Below are 19,362 nucleotides of genomic sequence, written 5' to 3'. Positions count from 1 at the left end.
CCCACAGTTAAATCCTCTGTTATAATCCCCTGCTTCAGGGTCACAGCTCTGTAGAGACTGGTATTAAAGGGACTCGAGCAGGCAGACTGAAAGGAGAATAGACCTCAGAGTTAATTTTGATAGGTGCTGCATATATCCATGGCCAATCCATGCTTCAGAGGGTTCCTGAGTGAACTACAATAAATGGAGACCTAAAAGAAAGATCTAGTCCTGTTTCACAGATGGAGGACTAGAGCACTGTAAGTGGTAACTGCTGAGTGACTTGCTCAAAATCATAAAGGAACTCTTGAGCACATAAAAATTTGAATTCAGATCACTCACATTCATGGTAAAATATTTTGGTTCAGGGATTTGGTGGATTTCTAGGGGTAGAAGGAAATCTGATTTTTCTTTCTCCCTGGGGAAAGAAAAAGAATTGATAAAATTCATGAAGTCTTAGCAATAGACACAGAATTGTCTATTGTGGAGATTCACAGTATCACCAATTGTTCAAAAATTACTAGCTGTTTTTGATCCAATATCTTTACTGTTTCTGCAAGTATGTATGTATGTGTGTGTGTGTGCATGTTGAACGCACATTATAAATGTTATACCCCTGTCTCACCCCCCTGCTCTATTTTCCTTCCTCTCATATGAACTGAGAGTCCTAAATTTAATTTTCCCCCTTACAAATTGGCTGCCCTTTCATGTCAGGAGAGAAAACGCCCACTCAGCATAGCTTGAAAGGAACCTGTCTGTGGTTGGGAGGGAAAAGTCGAGGTGCCGCTTTAACTAACTAAATTAAATACAACTAGAGCTCCAAGCAGCTGGCAGGTTTGATTTGGATGTAGGATGCTGTGAGATAGTGATAAGTGAGCGCTCAGGGCCAAAGGGAATTAAAAGGCTGTACTTTGGTTTAATGGAGTCACTCTCTTTCTGTGGCGCATCCATTAAGGACACCGTGCTGGCACGCGGCAGTGCCTGCACCACTTAAACTGCAAAAGGCCAGCTTCAAATAAGGCTGAGCTTTGGGCTCCAAAGGACACAAGTGCATGGCTTTTGAGGGGGACAGAAGAAGGTCCTTGCCGTGCTGTCCTTAGCCTCCTCACAACCTTGTGAAGGAAGAAGGGACAGCTTCTGCTGGACCAGAGGATCGAATCCTGATCTGGACCATGTGGGAAATATCTGCCAAACAGCCCAAGAGGTGGTTCAGAGAGTGCAAGAAAAATCACATTACCCTGAATGAGAAATTTGGCTGTCTCTATTAAAGAATTCCTTAAATGTTGTAATGAAAAGAATTACAGAAACCAGTTTCTTCCCCCATCTTTTCAGTTTATTTAATAGTGCATTAGACAGCAGTTTGTGTGTAGTCAGTATTCCCTTGCTCTCTTCTGGTATTAGTATTTCTCTTGTTCATGTAAGCTCTTCCCTGAGGAACAATGAAGATGGGAAAACATTTTTAAAGATTATGATTCAACTGTAAAACCATACTATTTGTCAGTGTCACGAACAGGCAGGTGTAATGCCTAAAAATGTCTTTCAACTCTGCTTTCTAAAAGGACTAAAAATGTAAATGAAACTTTGATTTCATAATTAGTACAATAGATTTGACACTTGTCTGCCTCTGGTAACAAGGGGAACTTTCCTTACATTCACAAAATACTATGAAGCCTTCTCAAGGAAGATGTTGCAGAAGCGAAAAACTGCGACTGGATGCTCTAATATGCTATGTTTCAAACCAGCTACCCAGCAAGAGATCTCTGCCGACAGAACGGGTTAAATATTCAATTTTAAGGCTTTTTACTCTTTTTCTTTTAAAAATATTTTTTCTCTAATTGTAGAACTTAAATTCTAAGTGCTGGAGCATGGAAATATTGGTCACTAGATGCTGACTGTTTATTATCATAAGCAGTCCCCTTGAATGTCACAATTGCTAACTAATATTAGTTAGAAGACTGAACACTAGAGTAATTATCATGACAATGAGTTTGACAACCTCCATTTCCAACAAGCAGTCATTACAGAATCCTTGGTCTTTTGCACAATTCAAAGCAAATCTTTAATTTTTCTTCTTTCGTGTATCTATACCAATCTAACTTATGTGGTAAAACAACTCAAGAACATGTAAATATATTTGTTTCCTCATGCACAGAGATGCATATTTGTGAATAATTTTCTGTAAAATGTGTGCTGAGGAAAAAGGAGAAATTGTTTTGAATAAGATTTATTACAGACAATTTCTCTCTGTACAGAGAAAAGAATGTATTGGATTCACTTAAGGGTAAGTGCCACATAATTTGAATGATTATTGATTTCAAGAAGAAAAGCACTAGGTTACAGAGACTGTTCGTACAGTACAGGCAAAACCAAGAGAGATTCACAATAAAGAAAGAAGAAGAAAGAAAATATCCCTCCAAAGATGATGATTCCCCAACCAAACTTAGTCCTATTTTATCGGATAGTTTTTCATTTGTCCTCTATTGGAGGTGAGGTCTTTACTACTCTACATTACAATAGCAGCCAGAAACCCCAACTGTGATCAGGATCCCATTGTGTCAAAAACTGTTGTGGAAAGAGACACTTTCACCAAAAATGTCTTGGAAAATGTCAACTGTGTGACTAGGAATAAAATGCCTTAGTTGGTATAGCTGCCTAAGAGAACAGTGCAAACAAATAGGCTGCATTTATGCAATTAGAGATAGCAATTATGCAGTGAAAGCTATGATTTCAGCGAAACTTCTGCTTGCTTTAAATTGCCAGGATTATGCCCACTACTGTACTATAGTTGGTAAAGATGGGAGAGAAAAGTAATGGGAAGGTGTAATAGTTGTCACTTTGGGTGCAATTATTTTGGTCTATAACAACAATAGTTTGTTGTGTATCAGTACAGCTTTTTTTTCTTGTGGGGCAAAGATTCTTTAAATGGTGTATGGACAGCATGAACTGCATGGAAGAGATCTGTAGGAAGGTCTTAATAAAGTTTCTATACATCAGTTCTAGAAAAAGGTCTTGTTATGTATTTTACCTGTTACACCTAGATATCAAGATATTTCTGGCGACTTGTGTCATACTGTGCTCTAAAACAATGAAACGATAGTGATTTAAGTATTTCACTGTAGATCTATATTAAAAATGGGAAGAAATGAATGGCTGACATTTCCTAGCTTATCAGGCTTTTTAGATGGCCATTATTTTCCCAACCAACTTCCCATTAGAAGTGTCAAGATTTCCCAAAATAGGAAACGTACAATTTTGCTCTACTTTCTGTAATCATGACAAAATACATTTTTAATGAACCTTTATTGGGAGGGGAAAATGAAAGGTGGTGAACCCGACATTATTCATCCAGAAGTTAATTTGAAAACCTTCTGGATACAACATCCTAACACATAAAACTAAACTCTGTGTTCAAAATAAGTAACTTTGGTTCTGAAATTTAGTAAGAGCCAGTGGTATTCTGAACACATCCAAACTTGCCTGTGTCTTCTGAAGCCTGATTTCAATATCTAGGATCCCAAATTAAGGTAGAAGAATTTTAAAATCTTGGCATTAAGAGGGAAGTTAATGAAAAACAAATTTGAGAACTGACACAGCAAAGGACATTTTCTAGAAGGCTGGATCTGAAATGGTTCTGCATGTCTAGGTGCCTTTAGGTATCAAATCTGACCGCTGTGTAGGTAGGGCTCTGACAGTGTATTTTTAGTTAATTTAGCTGTAATTTAAGAAAACTGTTCACTCTTGCCCTCTCCCGGAGGATACCAAACCTTTGCCAGAGCAAGGGGAGCAGGTGCTGGTATCTTCAGCATCCCAACTCACGAGGCAGTGCTTCAGCTCAGCCTGGGATAGGGTCTCTCTGCTGGGAGGCCAGCCCGTGACGGCAGCGGCTGAAGAACAGGCATAGCCAAAGCAACACCATGACCATCTGTTACCAAGTCATAGAAGTCTGTAGCCCCTCTTTTACAACCAAATTAAGGCCCTTGAAACAAAGACTATAGGGAGTGGGTCCTTAGAAGAACACAGTAGTATTTTCTGGTACCTAGGGGCATGGCTTTGGAGGGGAAACATTTCCCACAGTAATCACGGGGTGATGCATTTGCCTGTCTTACTCTGGAGAAGCATATCCATTCAGTACTTTAAAAGGCTACCTCTTCTCTCACAGGATCTGGCCTATGATGTTCATCTTCCACACTTCTGTTTTCACAGCAACAATCCTGAGAGAGCTACCACAGACTGTCTTTAGGTTCAGAACGGTTGTTCAGCCTAATCTGGCAAGGCATTTTAGTGATATAATTGTAGACATAGTAGTTAAATCTGTGTAACAACCCTTGGGGATCTCTTATTCCACAATATAATTGCTTTGTCTCATTACTTTTATTTTATTTAGCTTATGAGGTATGAACCCTGACCTATTCTACAAGAATCTTTGGAATTATTTCCTTTTCTTAAAGCCAAATACCATCCCAATGTAGCCCCACATGACAACCAGCAGCACTCCTCCTCTACACATTTTCTCAGAGCTCCCACAGCAACACAGATGTGCAGGGAAGAATGATGAATGAATGGAAATAATATAATGCAGAAAGTAAAATTCAGTTAATAAAGCAATATCTGGGTACAGTCCACCATAAAACAAATCTTATTTTCCATAAGAAATAGAACTGTAATTTTCCAAAGACACCTCAGCAAATACAATACCTTCCTTACATTGGATTAAACATGATCACAGGAGAAGCAAGCAAATATAGTTAAACTTGAAGTAGCAATTCTCTTTCTGGAGGCATTTCTCCTCATTTCTGCAGAATTATTCACCATTCTTTTTGGATAGTGCAAATGTTCCACTGAATCTTGTTTTTAGCTGAGTTCTAAATATGCTTGTAAGACAATAATAGACTTTTTTCATAGTGTCTGAATATAGTATCTGTGCAAATTCAACCAAACTGCCAGATATTGGTTCACTTTCCTGTACATTATTGTCATATGCAATTATACATCAGATGAAAACATATGCTGACTTTTGGTTAAGTACAGCAAAAACCTTATAAGCTGGTTTTTGTGGTATTGAGCAGGCATTCAGCCACCAGCAGAGGTTTTATAATACATAGCAATATATAGTATAATTTATTTCATTTGGTCATGTCGGAACTGTTTCACTTCCTCGTTTTGCTAAGGTTTTCTGGTGGCATCTTTAAAACCAATTATTATCTATCATTACTGCCTGCAAGGAATAGCCATACGTTTTCTCACTGTAGAAATAATCAGCAGTAACAATGCAATATCAAGCTGTTACCTTTTTAATGAGCTGAGAAACATAACCATTAATTTATTGTAGCTTTTCATGTCACAATAAAAATACATCCATTTTTATTTTAATAAAGTCAAAACCACTGAAATTACCTGTAAAACACATTAATAAGCATTTGATTGAATTAATTAACTTTATCTGTTATTTCAATGCTCCTGATGAACTACAGACCATGAAGTCCAGCACAGTTTTATAATTCTTAAAAATTATTTTAGAAAATATAAAATCATAACATTCCAATTAGAGCATTACCTGCCTGTTTCCTGTAGTTTAATTATACAAATGATAAAATATCCAGAAATGCCTAATACAAAGGCCGAAATCCTTAAAAAGTTTAGAGGTGCCCAAGTTTTACAATTTAGCTGTTAAATACTTAAGGCCAAATTTTAAAAGGCATTTTGGTGTCTACAGTTGCACACCATTAGGCTGTATCATTTAGTTCAAAATACGTTGAGCATGCAGTTTTGAAAATATCTTTACACCATCTGTACCTTTAGTACCCTATATTTAGTACCCTAACAGCATTATTCTTTGAAATGAAACCCCTAATGCACCATTTCTAACCTTTTTCCTCTCCTTGTGCTTCCACAGCTCTTTTATATTTTCACACAACCCATACCAGTCTTCTGCGTGGTCATGTAGGAATGGCCTCAACTGTCCAGATGTGTCCTACCAGCAGAACAGGCAACGTAATGCCCACCTGGAGGGCTGTAGCTTGGTTTGGCTATGAAATAGCACACCATCACCAGGACAATGCCAGTTTTACATATGTCTATTAGCAGGCACACAGATGTTGAGGGCATTTTCTCAACAGAAAAAAAATGCGTGGAGGTCAGGTGCAAGCGAAGGGCGCTGACCCGTGTGCACTGTGGCAAGCAGTCAAGGCAGCGAAGATGATCCTTCCTTCCAAGCCTTCCCTCCTGCTGCCTCCCAGCATGACAGTGGGAGGGAAAATACACAGCTCAGAGGAGTCTAAATTTGAACAGCTGAGCTCGAATGAGAGCTTTTTACCTCCTCAGGATTGTTTTATAAAAGTAGCTATTTGTCTTTTTTGTTGAAGATGAGCAAACCAGCCGTGGAAAACACAAAAAAATATTTCAAATTAAAACCAATGCTTAACTAATTTTATATAAAATTTTGCCCACTGTTTTTTCATTCTGAGACAATTGCTTTTTTATCAGTGATTTATGAACCCCTGAGAAGAAAAGTATATAGAAATGCTGACATAGTAGCATTATTCCCAAGATACTGACCTTATTATATCAACCCTAGCAAGAATGCTGCTTTATATTTTAAGAGGCATCTATTCATTCCTGATTATGGTCCATCAGTTTTTTCTGTATATTGGCTGTAAATGATATGGAAAGTATGTTTGGAATATGAAGTCCATGTATACTTACTTAATCCAATCAAATTGAAAATATTTGCCTTAGCAGTCTAATAGCCTCTTACAGAAACATGCCACATTTCATTTACATGATGGTGAGATGGGAAAACGGATTAAGTAGTGGCTGATCACCTTCGGATAGGCAGAAAATGATGGAGTCCCATGACACCCTGAACCCTTTAGGTGCAAGGGGGCTGCCCCAGTGCCTCTACTGTCTGTGTAGGGGATTGTCTTGAAAAGCACGCTGCCACCCTGTTCAGTTTCCACGTCACAAAAGTTCATATGGACCTTGGCAGACTGGACTAATATCTCTCCCAGGAGGAGTTTTACTCATGAAGTCCCACCTATGCTCCAAGCTAGCCAGACTGATGCCATAAAGCTGTATTAGTGCAGGACCCCTATTTCTATCTTCCAGACCCCCACTAATATTTTTCTAGACCCACTATATAAATCTCCTTTTGGAGAAATTGCCATGAGTAAATTTATGTGCACAATAATGTAACTCCTACCTTAGCTGCCATTCTAAATCAAATTACTCATTTTTTAAATTTTACTCTCTCGGTCACTGTGGCCACACAGCCCTTGTGGGACAGAAGAGCATGATTTAACCTGCTGAAACATCTGCATTTTCTTCCATAGAGTGCCTTGTACCCCAGTGTCACTACTGATCCCAAATCAGTCTTTTTCCTCCGGGACAGCAGGAATCCCATTGCTATGCATTCACAGGGGAAGGGGAAGTTGCCTTGAATTGGTCACAATTTTCATTCTGTTGGTGCCCAAGCTGGAGAGATGTCTCACTTGAGATTTGAAAACTCCTGGGTGGGCTTTCTTGTCTACCTTTTTAGACACCTTTACCACCTGAAAGCTCATTTGGCTTAAAGAGATGAGCCCACAAGAGCTGGCAACAAAATTTCTGCCACTTTGGGGAGTGTAAGTACGTCCATGCATGAGAGGCAAAAAAGTAGCTGATGTGTGAGGTGACATTCAAAGCAAGATCATTGCACTGCTGCCTCTGCAGAACAGAATTATTATTTTCTGCTGCTGTTCTCTGTATGTGAGTTGAGGCCGCAAGCCAGGCTGGTGTCTGCGGCAGAGATACAGAAAGAAGCATGAACATGTTTTCATGCCTTATAGCTGAATTCTGCAAGGCATAGCACATCTTTTTGGAGGTCATGAGCCTCCCCAGCTAGGTCAGATCAAACACCTTCCGGGTTTGTACTCCTAAGGAGAGAACATACTTTTTTAATGATATAAATGTCAAAGAGCTACAGCCTGTTAAAATGTGTTTCTGCCTTCTGGGTAATTTTACACTGACTTTAATTATGCTCCATCTTCATTTGAAAGCCTGATTAGCGTACAGTTCAGTCGAAGCCACATTGCCTGCCCAGCTGTATGCAGACCCACATGGGGGAGGATCTCAGAGATATGCCAGAGACAGAGCAGGTACTGAACTACACTGGGAATATTTCACATCTGTACCAGTTTAGTATCCAGAAGAAGAACTAATAGCCTCTTCTGCTCTTTCAGACCCTGGGATGTCTTGACTAACACAATTTAGATGCTAGAAATACTGCTCTGACTTAAAACCATGCAATTATGTCAGATTTCTCGTTCCTCTTCCTTTATGAAAGATAAGAGAGTTATACCAACAGAACTATGCCATTCCAGACATAATGAAGACTAACACTGGAATTTCAAACTGTGGTCCATACAAGATGGTACGCTAGAAAAATATTCAACAATTTGCCATTCAGGTTTTATTTTTCTTATGCCAAGATAGGGGACGTTTTTGTCCATTAATACCAAACAAACATTTGTTTCACCTGACTTTATTCCCATCTAGTGTAACACTGAAGTAGAACAGAACTCTAGATCACCTTCAATCAAACCAGCTTAGTATTTATGTTTTAATGTTAAGGGCAGAATATGCCAACATTACTGAACAAGGATTACAAGCTAAAACAAAGTAATATATTTCCACCTTGCCGTGCCACGCAACTTTTTTAGACATCATGCACTAGGACAAGCATGATGTCCATGTAATTTCTTCCTCTTCACTCCAGGATGCACTCGGGTCATTTTTATATGTTTGGTAACATGCTTTTACACCATTGCTCATTCTTCACTGGTCTGCAGCTCCACACATCCAGGTTTCATTACATGATGCCTTTTGCATGTGTTAGATACTATGTTCTCTGAGTTACCCCTAAAACCAGTTTTTCCATCTCCATGTCTGCATTTCTTTAACTGACCACTACTGAACTGTCTATAGCCATGGGGTCCCCAATGTCCGCCTGTACCCTGTCTCTTATCACCCCATGCCTGCATGCTTCTGTGCCCATCTTGTGCCTCCCTCTCTCAGGGCCTCTGCTATCATACCAAGTCTGTATTTCTCTGCATGACATTGCTGTGTTAGAAGCATAAATATCTTATTCTGTATGGCATAACTCTTGTTACAGCTATCTGTATAAAGCTATGGTTGTACCACACAAAGATAAACAAAAGCAAAACAAATTAGCCATAGCTACCTGGTCAATTAGAGAATTTGCTGTCGCAGCTAAACCAGGGAAAACAAAGCTGCAGGCAGGTCATGAGTTCAGACAAAGCAAATTTATCAAGCTTCAGTCCTGAGGCCGTACAAACTCAGTACAGATTCTATGGCTTCTTTCTAGCAATGTCAATACCTGTTACAGGGCTACATGGATAGTGTCATGCAACTGCACTGTGCAAAAGATGGCATGTCCTGTGAAGATTGCAAAGCTGTGAATTGAGACTGGGCAATGCCATGGGGAGATCTGATCCTATACACCTTTGTCACATCTACATCTCCGAGTTGGGGCAAAGGCATTTTTCCCTTAAGTTAAGTTAAAGTTAAGTTAATAATTTATTAAAGGTGTCTTGGGCACTTTAAACTATCCCGTCTGCAATCTCTTTAGGAGAGTTGGACCCTGACGAGGTGTTTGCTTTGAGAACTTGAAGCACAAGCAGGTTCTGATCAGGTGAAATGTTATGCTTTTTGAGCTTACACAGTGCTGATTTTCATGTCTTCTAGCAACAATGGGATGCTTTACTTTTTCTGAAGAAGCAATATATTTTCTTAAGTACATACAGTATTTAAAAGAGTGAGCAACTGGTGGCTAGTCAGTGTTAGACGAAAGAATAAAGCTGAAGTACCTTCAGCCACTTGGCATCCTGAGTCATTCAGGCAAATACTGACTAGCCACCAGTACCTTTCAGGCTGGTGCCACATCCCAAACTAGGGGCACAGATCATGGCTTAGTCTCTGCTTTAGAGCAACAGACACCTGTGAGGGGATTACCCCTCAGCTCTGCAGCTGCTGCTTCTTTGGGCACCTTTGTACTTCCAGAGGAAAGTTCACCCTGACTAGAGATATGATGAGGAAAGCTAGGTACATGGCCAGATATCATGCAATAATCTGATGGCCTGAAAACTGGCTTAGATAGACTGGACATTGGAAGGAATGAAAACAATCTAAATAGTACTTCAATTTTTGGGACCTGCAGGGTCCCAAATAATCCCTTGATTTTTCTGTCTAAGGCTGGGTCTGCCTGTGTAATCTGCTATTTACAAAAGATAACCAGAATCTATCAATCTTGTGCATAATAACTACAAATTAAATAGCACTGCACAATTTATTACAAACACAATATAGCAGAATAACGAGGCAAATATCTTATCTGTGCACTCTCATATTGCCTGCTTATCTTGGGCCTGTCAGTGTAGTCATCTAAGCCCTTACATAAGCATCAATATGAACAGCAAAGTCCCTAGTGGATCATCAGTGATGTTTCATTAACAGCACCTTACTGCTCAATAACAAAATACTCTCATTAGAGGTGAACTCTGATTGGAGAAAAGAAACTTCTAATTTTTTTTTTCCAGTCCATAACCACCCCTAACCTCAACAGTGAGTCCAGAAAACAATCCTGCCACGACTAAACCAAGTGCAAAACATAACTGCCAAAGTGATCTCCAGTGATCTCTACTGCAGATTTTTGAGAAGACCTGTCTGCATCACCTGTATGTGAGCATTTTATTTCTCTTTACTCTTTACAAATTCTAAAATAAACTTAGAACTTGTGTAGAGCATCAGACCTGGCAGTGCTGAGTTTCTCCAATTAGCTATGAGTCGGGATGGCATGGAGAATGCTGGTGCTCCAACTATAACACACAGGCAAACCCCTTTATAGGAATGGGAACCCTTGCAGTAAAGTAAACATCTGCACATGATGGATGATCTGAAGCCTTAGGTCCTTCCATTTCACAGACACCATTGAAATGCCATCAGTCATATAGCAGTTTTCAGTCATGATATCAATCAAAGCCATATTTTAGTAAAATTTAGCAGAAACACTTTACATCCTGAATTATCAGATCTCTGCCTTTCAGTGCTTGTGATATTGTCACATTTTTCACTGAATTGCTTTGGAAAGAGCAAATACAAAAGCTCCTGGAAATGAAATCATGCTGCTTATGCTTATGCAGTAACTTCTAGCAACCCTCTGGAAGATTTAATGGGCAAAACTTACATTTCTATGTGGTTAACACAGTAACTAGCAAACAATTTTCAGTTAGACTAATGTCCTAAACCCTCATTCAGACAGGTAGAAAGGCTGGATTCCAGTGTTTTTGGGAGGAATAAAACCTACCTAAGCAGCACTTCAATTTTTACAAGGTTCAGAAAAAGAGGGATTTTCATGTCAAAACTAGAACAAAATGGAAGCATTGCACAAGGTGAGTTTTGGCAAACCTGTTTTTGCTATGTTCTACAAACAGGAGAAGCAGAGACAGAGAAGACATGAAGATAAGAATTTTGTGCTGACAGCCCATAAAGCCAGGCTGCCTTGTGCTTCAGGCAGGACAGGCAGTTTCAGATCCTGCCGAGAAGCTGGGCAGCCCCAGGGGAGGGTATGTTTTTCTCTTTTAAGGAGGTAAAGTTTGTCTTCATATCTAAGTAGCACAGCTACAGCTGTGATGAGGCTCAGCAGGTATGATCTATCCTAATTTTAATAAGGTGGTTGTGTTCAGGACTGAACCTCCAGTGTAAATCAAGGCAACACTATGGGCATTCACATACCTGTACCAGTTGGTGGCACCAGCTGGGTATGTGTCTCATTCCTTTTACAACCCTCATGATCTTTTGGCCATGAGAGGCAAATCCAGATGTGTAATCCTGATCCTACTGAGGACAACAGCAAAGCACTTGAAGTCCAGTAGAGTCAGAGTCCCCACGCAGAACTTTCAGCTTTCAACAAAACACCTGAGCCCTCCCTTCTCAAGGCACAAAAGATAGTGCTTATGGCCTGTTTTTCCTGTAATGAATCCATGTTTCAAGGCAGGGTATTGACCCATGAAATTCAGAGTAAGTCCTTGTACCTCTTCTTCAAAACACACACTGACTCCCATCAGTGAAAGTTATCAACAACTCAGAGAAACAGACCCTGCATCTTGATAGCGACACCACAGTGGAGCTCCTTTGAGCCAGCTCCACCAACCATACCTAATGACTCCAAACAGCTCTTGCGCATTGCCCTGTCTGATGGACATGGTGTTTGCTTATTTGGTTAAGACAGGCAGTTTCTTTGCCTTTTCTTCAAGGGGATGAAGGTACAGATGTATGGGTATGCGTTATACCAGCAACAAAACTCTCCTGAGGAGGTCAGTGCACAAGTATATATTTTGGAGAGCCTTCTAAAGCCAGGAAAGCCTAGTCAAACTGCCAGCTACACACACTTCTGAATTTTTGGACCAGTTAATAGCATCTACTTTTCCAACTCAGATCCACCCATACAAAAGACCATGTCATACCTAATGGTACTGGCACTGAACAGTCACTGCAGCTGCTTGGCTACTGTTATGGTCTAAGGAATTAAAAGAAACCCTTTCTGTTCCCAGAGATGGAAATGCCAATTCATATCCAAACCACAGTAAAAAAAAAAAGGAAATGAGTGCTTGTAAATGCAATAGTATACATTTCAATCTAACATCATTATGAATGCCTGTAGGTTCTTTGTGGTTTATATTATAATTAACAACCTGTAAAAACAAAGCAACACACAAAGCAAGGTATAATTTGGTATATTGCATTTTGGTTTTGAAGGTGTCTTTTAATAATTCTTTACAACATATTCTGGAGTATATCATTACATAAATTTCTTAGACTGAACTAAAACATAGTCTTTTTTTAAAGTTAAACTTGATATCATATTTTCTTGAAAGCTGTTGTCTTAAAAATGTGGTGGTGTTTCAATTTAGCTGGGATATATTGAAAGAAAGGAGGAACTTTGTGCTCAATTTTAATGTGTTTTTCAAGGTCTACTGATGTTTGCTATATCTGTTTTTAGCTGGTAAAGGAAAATGAGAGAAAAAGAAAGTTGAGCTGGGTGAACGGTTCATAAAATTAGTTTGAACTTGCCTAAACAGAAATTTTATGCATCCCAAGCCTCATTTTTCTACTGAATGTTCAAGTCTGACTTTCAGCTACACTACTTCTCTTTGCTTTTCCCTATGTGACTCTAAAAATATTATTATCCTTTGTGTGATTAGAGAGAGTAAAATGTTTCCTTGATACATCAATTTTTTCTTTCATATTACTGTACAGGAAAGTCAACAGAGCCACACTGATGTGAAAGAAGTATGAGAGGGATCAGGCTTAGTTACCTCTTGGTAAGTATAATGTGACTAAAAATAACAATACATATGATTATTGATTGCAAAGAGAGTTCTGATAATCTCAGCCATGTTCCTCTTCACACACACAGAGCCAAGCCTGACAGTTTCCAAAGGAGCTATGCTCTCCTGGTACATAATTCCCCTAAAAGTTCATGAGTCCTTTCCTAGTTCAACTCATCTTTTTAAATTGTTTCTTAACAAAGTAGTGCCACAAGCAATACGAGTTGGCAGTTTGATTACAGAAAACACGAGCAACATGGCGAGCAGACTGCCTGTGGAGATGACCCACAGGAGTAATCCCTGCAGATCAGCACAGAGGTATATCCATCTGCAGTGTTTGGTAGATAAATAACAGTTCATTTCCCAGAACGGTTTATGGCTCCTTTAATCAGACCTAACATTCACTAATTTTTTTAAGACATTTACCGAACATATGCAATTCCTGAAACATTTCCATTCTAGGAATTACAATTGTCCTGTCAGACTTCATCAGGAAGATAACATCTGTGTGAAAATCTATACAACACCTTTTTTATAAGTGCTGCACCAGAGACAGCAGAGAAAAATGCTTACTATCATTATTTGTCAACAGAGGGAAATGAGAAAACATTATCAGGTAAAAGAGGAGCAGCAAAATTAGGCAGAAGATTAATCCAGTCCTCTGTAAATAAGAGTAGCTCTCCAGGTATTAAAGTAAAACCTACATAAATGGAAGGAAAGGTGACTTAGGAGTCTTTTGTTCTGATCCAAATGCATGAAAAGATTGCTTTGATGCTGATGAAGAAAACTGTTTCAAAGATATGGTGAAGGGTATGTAATAATCTATTACTGTTTGTAAAACTACAGAAAGTTCTCCTACTATCCAGCAGGCTTTGGACAAAGATGTGGTAGTCAGATAAAGAAGTTTATGAGAGCATGAAGGACACGGAAGCATGGGGTAGAATGTACATCAAAATTATGGTGCTGTTTTCTTTCAGTGTTGATTGATCTTGCCAGTAATTTCTAAAATAATTCTGAAAATCTAAAATAGTGCCAGTGACAGATGACTACACGAAACAAAGCTGAGGATCCAAATCAAAGCCTTTGGTGGATCACTGGACACCTCAGCCTTACTTTGGACAGACTGAGAACAAACATTTCTGATGATGGGGACTAGCCCAAGAGAGTGTGCCACCCTCCCCAGATGACTACAGCCCCAGTCCCACGGGTTAGCTTCCCACGGTGTTCAACTCCATCTGATTTGGCTGAATTAGTTCACTGAGATGAGACTGCACATAAAGGATGCTTCAAAACAGACTTTACCTTTTAGGGGTAACTTGGTACTCTTGCTATTTTGATATTTAATGAAGAGCATTCAGACTTAGTGGAAGGGAAATGTTCCAGGCCTTCCGATGGTGTCTGGTAAAAAACAAAGAATCCATGTTTCAACTGAATCATAGAATCAGGGAATCACAGAATGGTTTAGGTAGGAAGGGACCTTAAAGATCATCTAGTTTCAACCCCCTGCCATGGGCAGGGACACCTTCCACTAGACCAGGTTGCTCAAAGTCCCATCCAACCAGGCCTTGAACACTGCCAGGGAGGGGGCAGTCACAACTTCTCTGGGCAACCTGTGCCAGTGTCTCACTACCCTCACAGTAAAGATCTTCCTTACATCTCATTTAAATCTACTCTTTTTTCAGTTTAAAGCCATTACCACATGTCCTATCACTACATGCCCTTGTAAAAAGTCCCTCTTCAGCTTTCTTGTAGGTCCCCTTTAGGTACTGGAAGGCTGCTATAAGGTCTCCCCGGAGCCTTCTCTTCTCCAGGCTGAACAACCCCAACTATCTCAGCTATCTTCATAGGAAAATCCTGAGGCTGGGAGTAGAGATATTAACTAAACCTCTCTGATTAGATTTTTATCGTAACTAGTTTGCAAGTTTTCCAACAAAGAACATCTGCTAAGGGCAGCATAAAGCATTCATGGCATGATCAGGGAGAATGAGCAGCACATTGGTTATTCATCACTGACAGAGCGGTGACTGCTCTAGTTCTACTGTCTAACCACATTTCCAGAAAGAAGCAGGTGGATATAAAACAGCAAAGAGCCTGAAAGTGAATCCTGGGAGAAATCACATGGACTAACTTCCCAGCCTTCGAGCTACCAAGTTACCCAGGACAACAACATGGCAATGGTTCTGCAAGAGAACTTGAGCCAACTTTAAACAACGATGGATAAGTCCACCTGTTCACTCTCCAAGAGACTCCCTCCACATATGCAAACTGCCAGAAGATTTAATAAACTTGAAGTAAACTTGTCTCATGGCTATGCTATTGGTTAAAGCACCAAGTCAGTCTATCCCTTTGCTGTCATCAGCAAACAGTAAAAAACAAACGAAGAAATGTTACATGATTGTACAGACCCATCAGGTTAGTGTTCTCACTCTCCAAAACCCTTAGGAAAACACAGTCATCTGACATGCAAGCAATCAACACTTCACATGAGGTACCTATCTAAAAAACATTTTTACTCAAAGGTGATTCTTGCCTTCTTTGCTACTGGTAAAATGTCAAGAGCATGCCTGCTCCCAGAAAGTGATGAGCATGAGTGTATGAGAGAGAGAGAGAATAAGAGGGAGAAAGAGAGAAATCTGGAGAAGATCAGGCAACTTCATTTGTACTCATTAACTGAGGGAGATGCATTTTCCCCTGGGAGAAGTGGAGGGCTATTACTGGCACAATGGTAACCTCAGAGGCAGTAAGAAAGTCTCAGTTCTCCTGCAACTAATGTTGGACATCCTGGGCAAAGAGGCACTTCTTGTTCAAGTAAGCCTGAGTCTGCATACGCATGCCCTGAAGAGAAGCTGAGCTCCACCTGCATTCCTGAGGAGAAATGTTTGCCTCCTTATTTGATATGTGGAATTTTTCCACATATTAGACATTTTTCTGATAGACTTTGATTATGTAAGTTCTCTCTTTATCAAAAATAAAGAAAATACGAGCTTGATTCTTGCCATGGCTGAAGACTGCTGACTATAAATAAGCACTAAGTGCATGATGTACATCTTGGCTTCATTCAGACTTGCATTTGCTCCAGTCTGGTCTGTATATGTCCCCTTCTGAATTATGGTACTTCAAAAGAGATATACTGAATATTCACTGGAATTGGCATAAGTGACTTCTATGAAGTTGTGCAGATAATTAGTTGCCAGTTTGTTTTCTTAGCACAGGGTGAATACTAAAATACACAGTGTGCATTCTAAAATACACAGTGTGCACAAATTTGAAGTAAACACCTGTAGTTTGTTAGCAGTAAAGCTCTTGACAAATACCCAATGTTTCTTCTTAAATACTAATAACGTTTCACAGAAGCTTTTGGTACCTAGATGGATAGAAGAATAATTTCTTTAAATGAGAAGAAAATTATGATGTTTAGCTATCAAGGCTCTAAAAAATCAATTCTGCTCTCTCAAAGTTATGACTTCCCAATGCAAAAAGTGAGACCTTTCTAATAATATTGATTACTATTGTTAAACTGTGAAAGAACAGATTATCTACTCATACAAATAAGGAGAAAAATAATTTCCAAATTCAGAAGAGTTATACGAAGAACGATTCTGCCCTAATGTAAGAGGTTATTAGGAATATGTAATTTACATGTTTTCTTCAATACTTCTGAAAAGTGAAATCAAGCTATGTGCCACATCATGGGGACTGCGTGACAGCAACTTCTTTGTCAAAAATAACCCAGGGACTGCTGTGGGGCTTATTTTGTGAGATGTCTTCCTCTACAACCTGGACAATGACACAGAATTGCATCCTTGCAAATTAGGGTGACTATTTTGTCCTCCAGCAGGTAAAGGTTGGAGAAACCAGAAGAATCGCGTGTGGTTCAATAAGTGAACTGTTCTGCACCTGCAGGACTACCCACTAGGAACTGACTGGCTGAGTAACAGCCCTGCTGGAGAGGACCTGGGGTAGTGATGGACACTGAGTTGAACGTGAGCCAATAGTGTGAGCTCATTGCAAATAAAGCAAAATGCACACAGGGCTGCCTTAGGAGGAACTTGGCTAGCAGGTCAGGATGGTTACCATCCACCTCCACTTGGTGGTGGTGAAGCTAAAAAATGGAATATTGTGCTCAGGTTTCTGTCCCCCTGTTTAGGAGTTATCCTGAGAAACTGGGGAGAGCCCAGCACAAGGCTACACAGATGGTCCAGGGCCTAGAGCATGGGACACTAGACATTTGAGGTTGCTTGGTCTGGAGAAGGGAAGGCTAAGGGGTCGTCTAGCCTATGACTACCTGAAGGGGATTTACAAAGGTTACAGACCCAAATTGTCCTTGATAGAAAAATATGACACAACAAGTCTGTGGATGCACCATCCTTGGCTAGACATATCCATGTTTACCTAATCCAGTGTTGGCCACATGTTTGTTTTGACTAGGAGGTTGGACTGGAGACCTCATGAGGTTTGTTTCAACTACCATTCTGGAAATCTTATGATTTCCTAATGTATACCCTAATATAATAATTTTCTAATATATACAGAAGAATGCTAAAGTGAGAACCCTCCATCACAGTCAGATGCAGCTTCATCACTAAGGTAGTTAATTCAACCCACTGACACAACATTTTTATTTTGGAAATGTTAAACATGATTTACTCTGGCACATCAACATAGCTCAATGAAAAAAATTCAGAATACTTTCCACACATATTTTAGACCATAGTTTTAAAAATTCTTATGTAAAATATTCACAAGAAATCCTGTAATAAGCAAATTCTTTTTAGAAGCTCAGTTCAGTTGCACTGAATATTTCCCAAATCTCTTCCAATTTATGGTGAGAAAGATAATGACAGGAATTTTAATAGCTCTAGTGTGATGCCAGGTGAAACTAAGTGGTTTCAACTGATATATTCAAATATGAAAAATCAATTCCAAAAATGTGAACATTCACAACTGAAAGAAGGCTTAGAAGAATAGCTGCTAATGGGGACCACCAGGTTTTCATGTGACTGATTAATTTGAAGCAAAAAATATTCAGATCAGAAATGTTCTTCTTTCCCTCTTACATGACATATAGCCATCCTATTGTTATTGCCTCCTTGCTTCTGAATTCTTAGTTCTATGTAATTTATTTCTTATGGAGAACACCAGAGTAGCACTTTTGTTGATATTTACATGAAATTAAGAACTTCATTGACTACTTAGCTGCATTTTTCCTACTTTCAATTTGGATTCTCTGAGACACATTTAGATTTTTTAAAAAATCAGACACATTTCAAATGAGTACTTAATCATTAAATAAAATTAGTTGGTTAAATTAGAGTAATTTTGGTTGAAGGCCAGAATAATGGAGCAACCGATTTGGATATGACTTTCCTATATTGCTCAGAACATCAAGCTAGGGAAAAAGTAGCATTCTGTGAGGTAGCTAACAAATATTCTGTTGATTAAAAGAATATGATTGTAGAGTACTCAATATTCAGGTAAAAAAGAAAAGAATAGAGTCTGTAAATTTTCTATAAATTTAAATGCTGTTAGCACAACATTTCTGAAGAATTTGAAAAATATGCCTTGTACACTTACAGAAGCACCACTTCATTGCAACTCAAACCTGTTTATCTTCCATAATTAAATTCATATGTCTTCCATAAATTAACATGCAATAAAGAGAGCAGTGAGCTTTCCTAGCAGGGCAGGAGAGGATTTCATGTTGCCTGAACTACTCTACCACATGCATTCCTGTCAGCCAGAATTTTTCTTAAGACTGTTGATATTTACATCACAGACATGAAATTCAGTCCTTTTTGGAAACAAATAAACTGTGCTGATGTGAATACACCAAAGATGTAAGACACAAGCCAGGGTAGTGATTGGTGCAGTAAGGTACAGCCCTTGTAGGAGTCTTTGCAAAGTGAAAATGAATGATAATCTCACAAAATTTATCTTTTAGTTTGGGGCTCAGTGGTCAACTGAAAACATTCAGAGTCAACATAGCTGTTCTCTCCTTTCT

At 39.2% G+C, this 19,362-nt stretch overlaps 1 protein-coding gene across 3 annotated transcripts in view; it reads right to left on the bottom strand.

Moving 5' to 3' along the window:
• ADARB2 (adenosine deaminase RNA specific B2 (inactive)) overlaps positions 1-19,362 on the bottom strand; it is a 317,653-nt gene that overhangs the window by 215,531 nt on the left and 82,760 nt on the right. Inside the window, exon 1 of one of the 3 annotated variants that reach the window (XM_074868087.1) lies at positions 14,664-14,752. The exons of the other annotated variants lie outside the window; for them this stretch is intronic. Coding sequence (XP_074724188.1) covers positions 14,664-14,715 — 52 coding nt within the window. The 5' untranslated portion in view covers positions 14,716-14,752. Of the gene's footprint in view, positions 1-14,663; positions 14,753-19,362 lie in introns of those variants that run through there. 3 annotated transcript variants of the gene reach the window in all.

The sequence above is a fragment of the Strix uralensis genome, chromosome 1, assembly GCF_047716275.1.
Source record: "Strix uralensis isolate ZFMK-TIS-50842 chromosome 1, bStrUra1, whole genome shotgun sequence".
NCBI classification, from domain to species: Eukaryota; Metazoa; Chordata; class Aves; order Strigiformes; family Strigidae; genus Strix; species Strix uralensis.
Note: the sequence above shows the minus strand (reverse complement) of the source record. Positions and strands in the feature narration are given on the sequence as shown.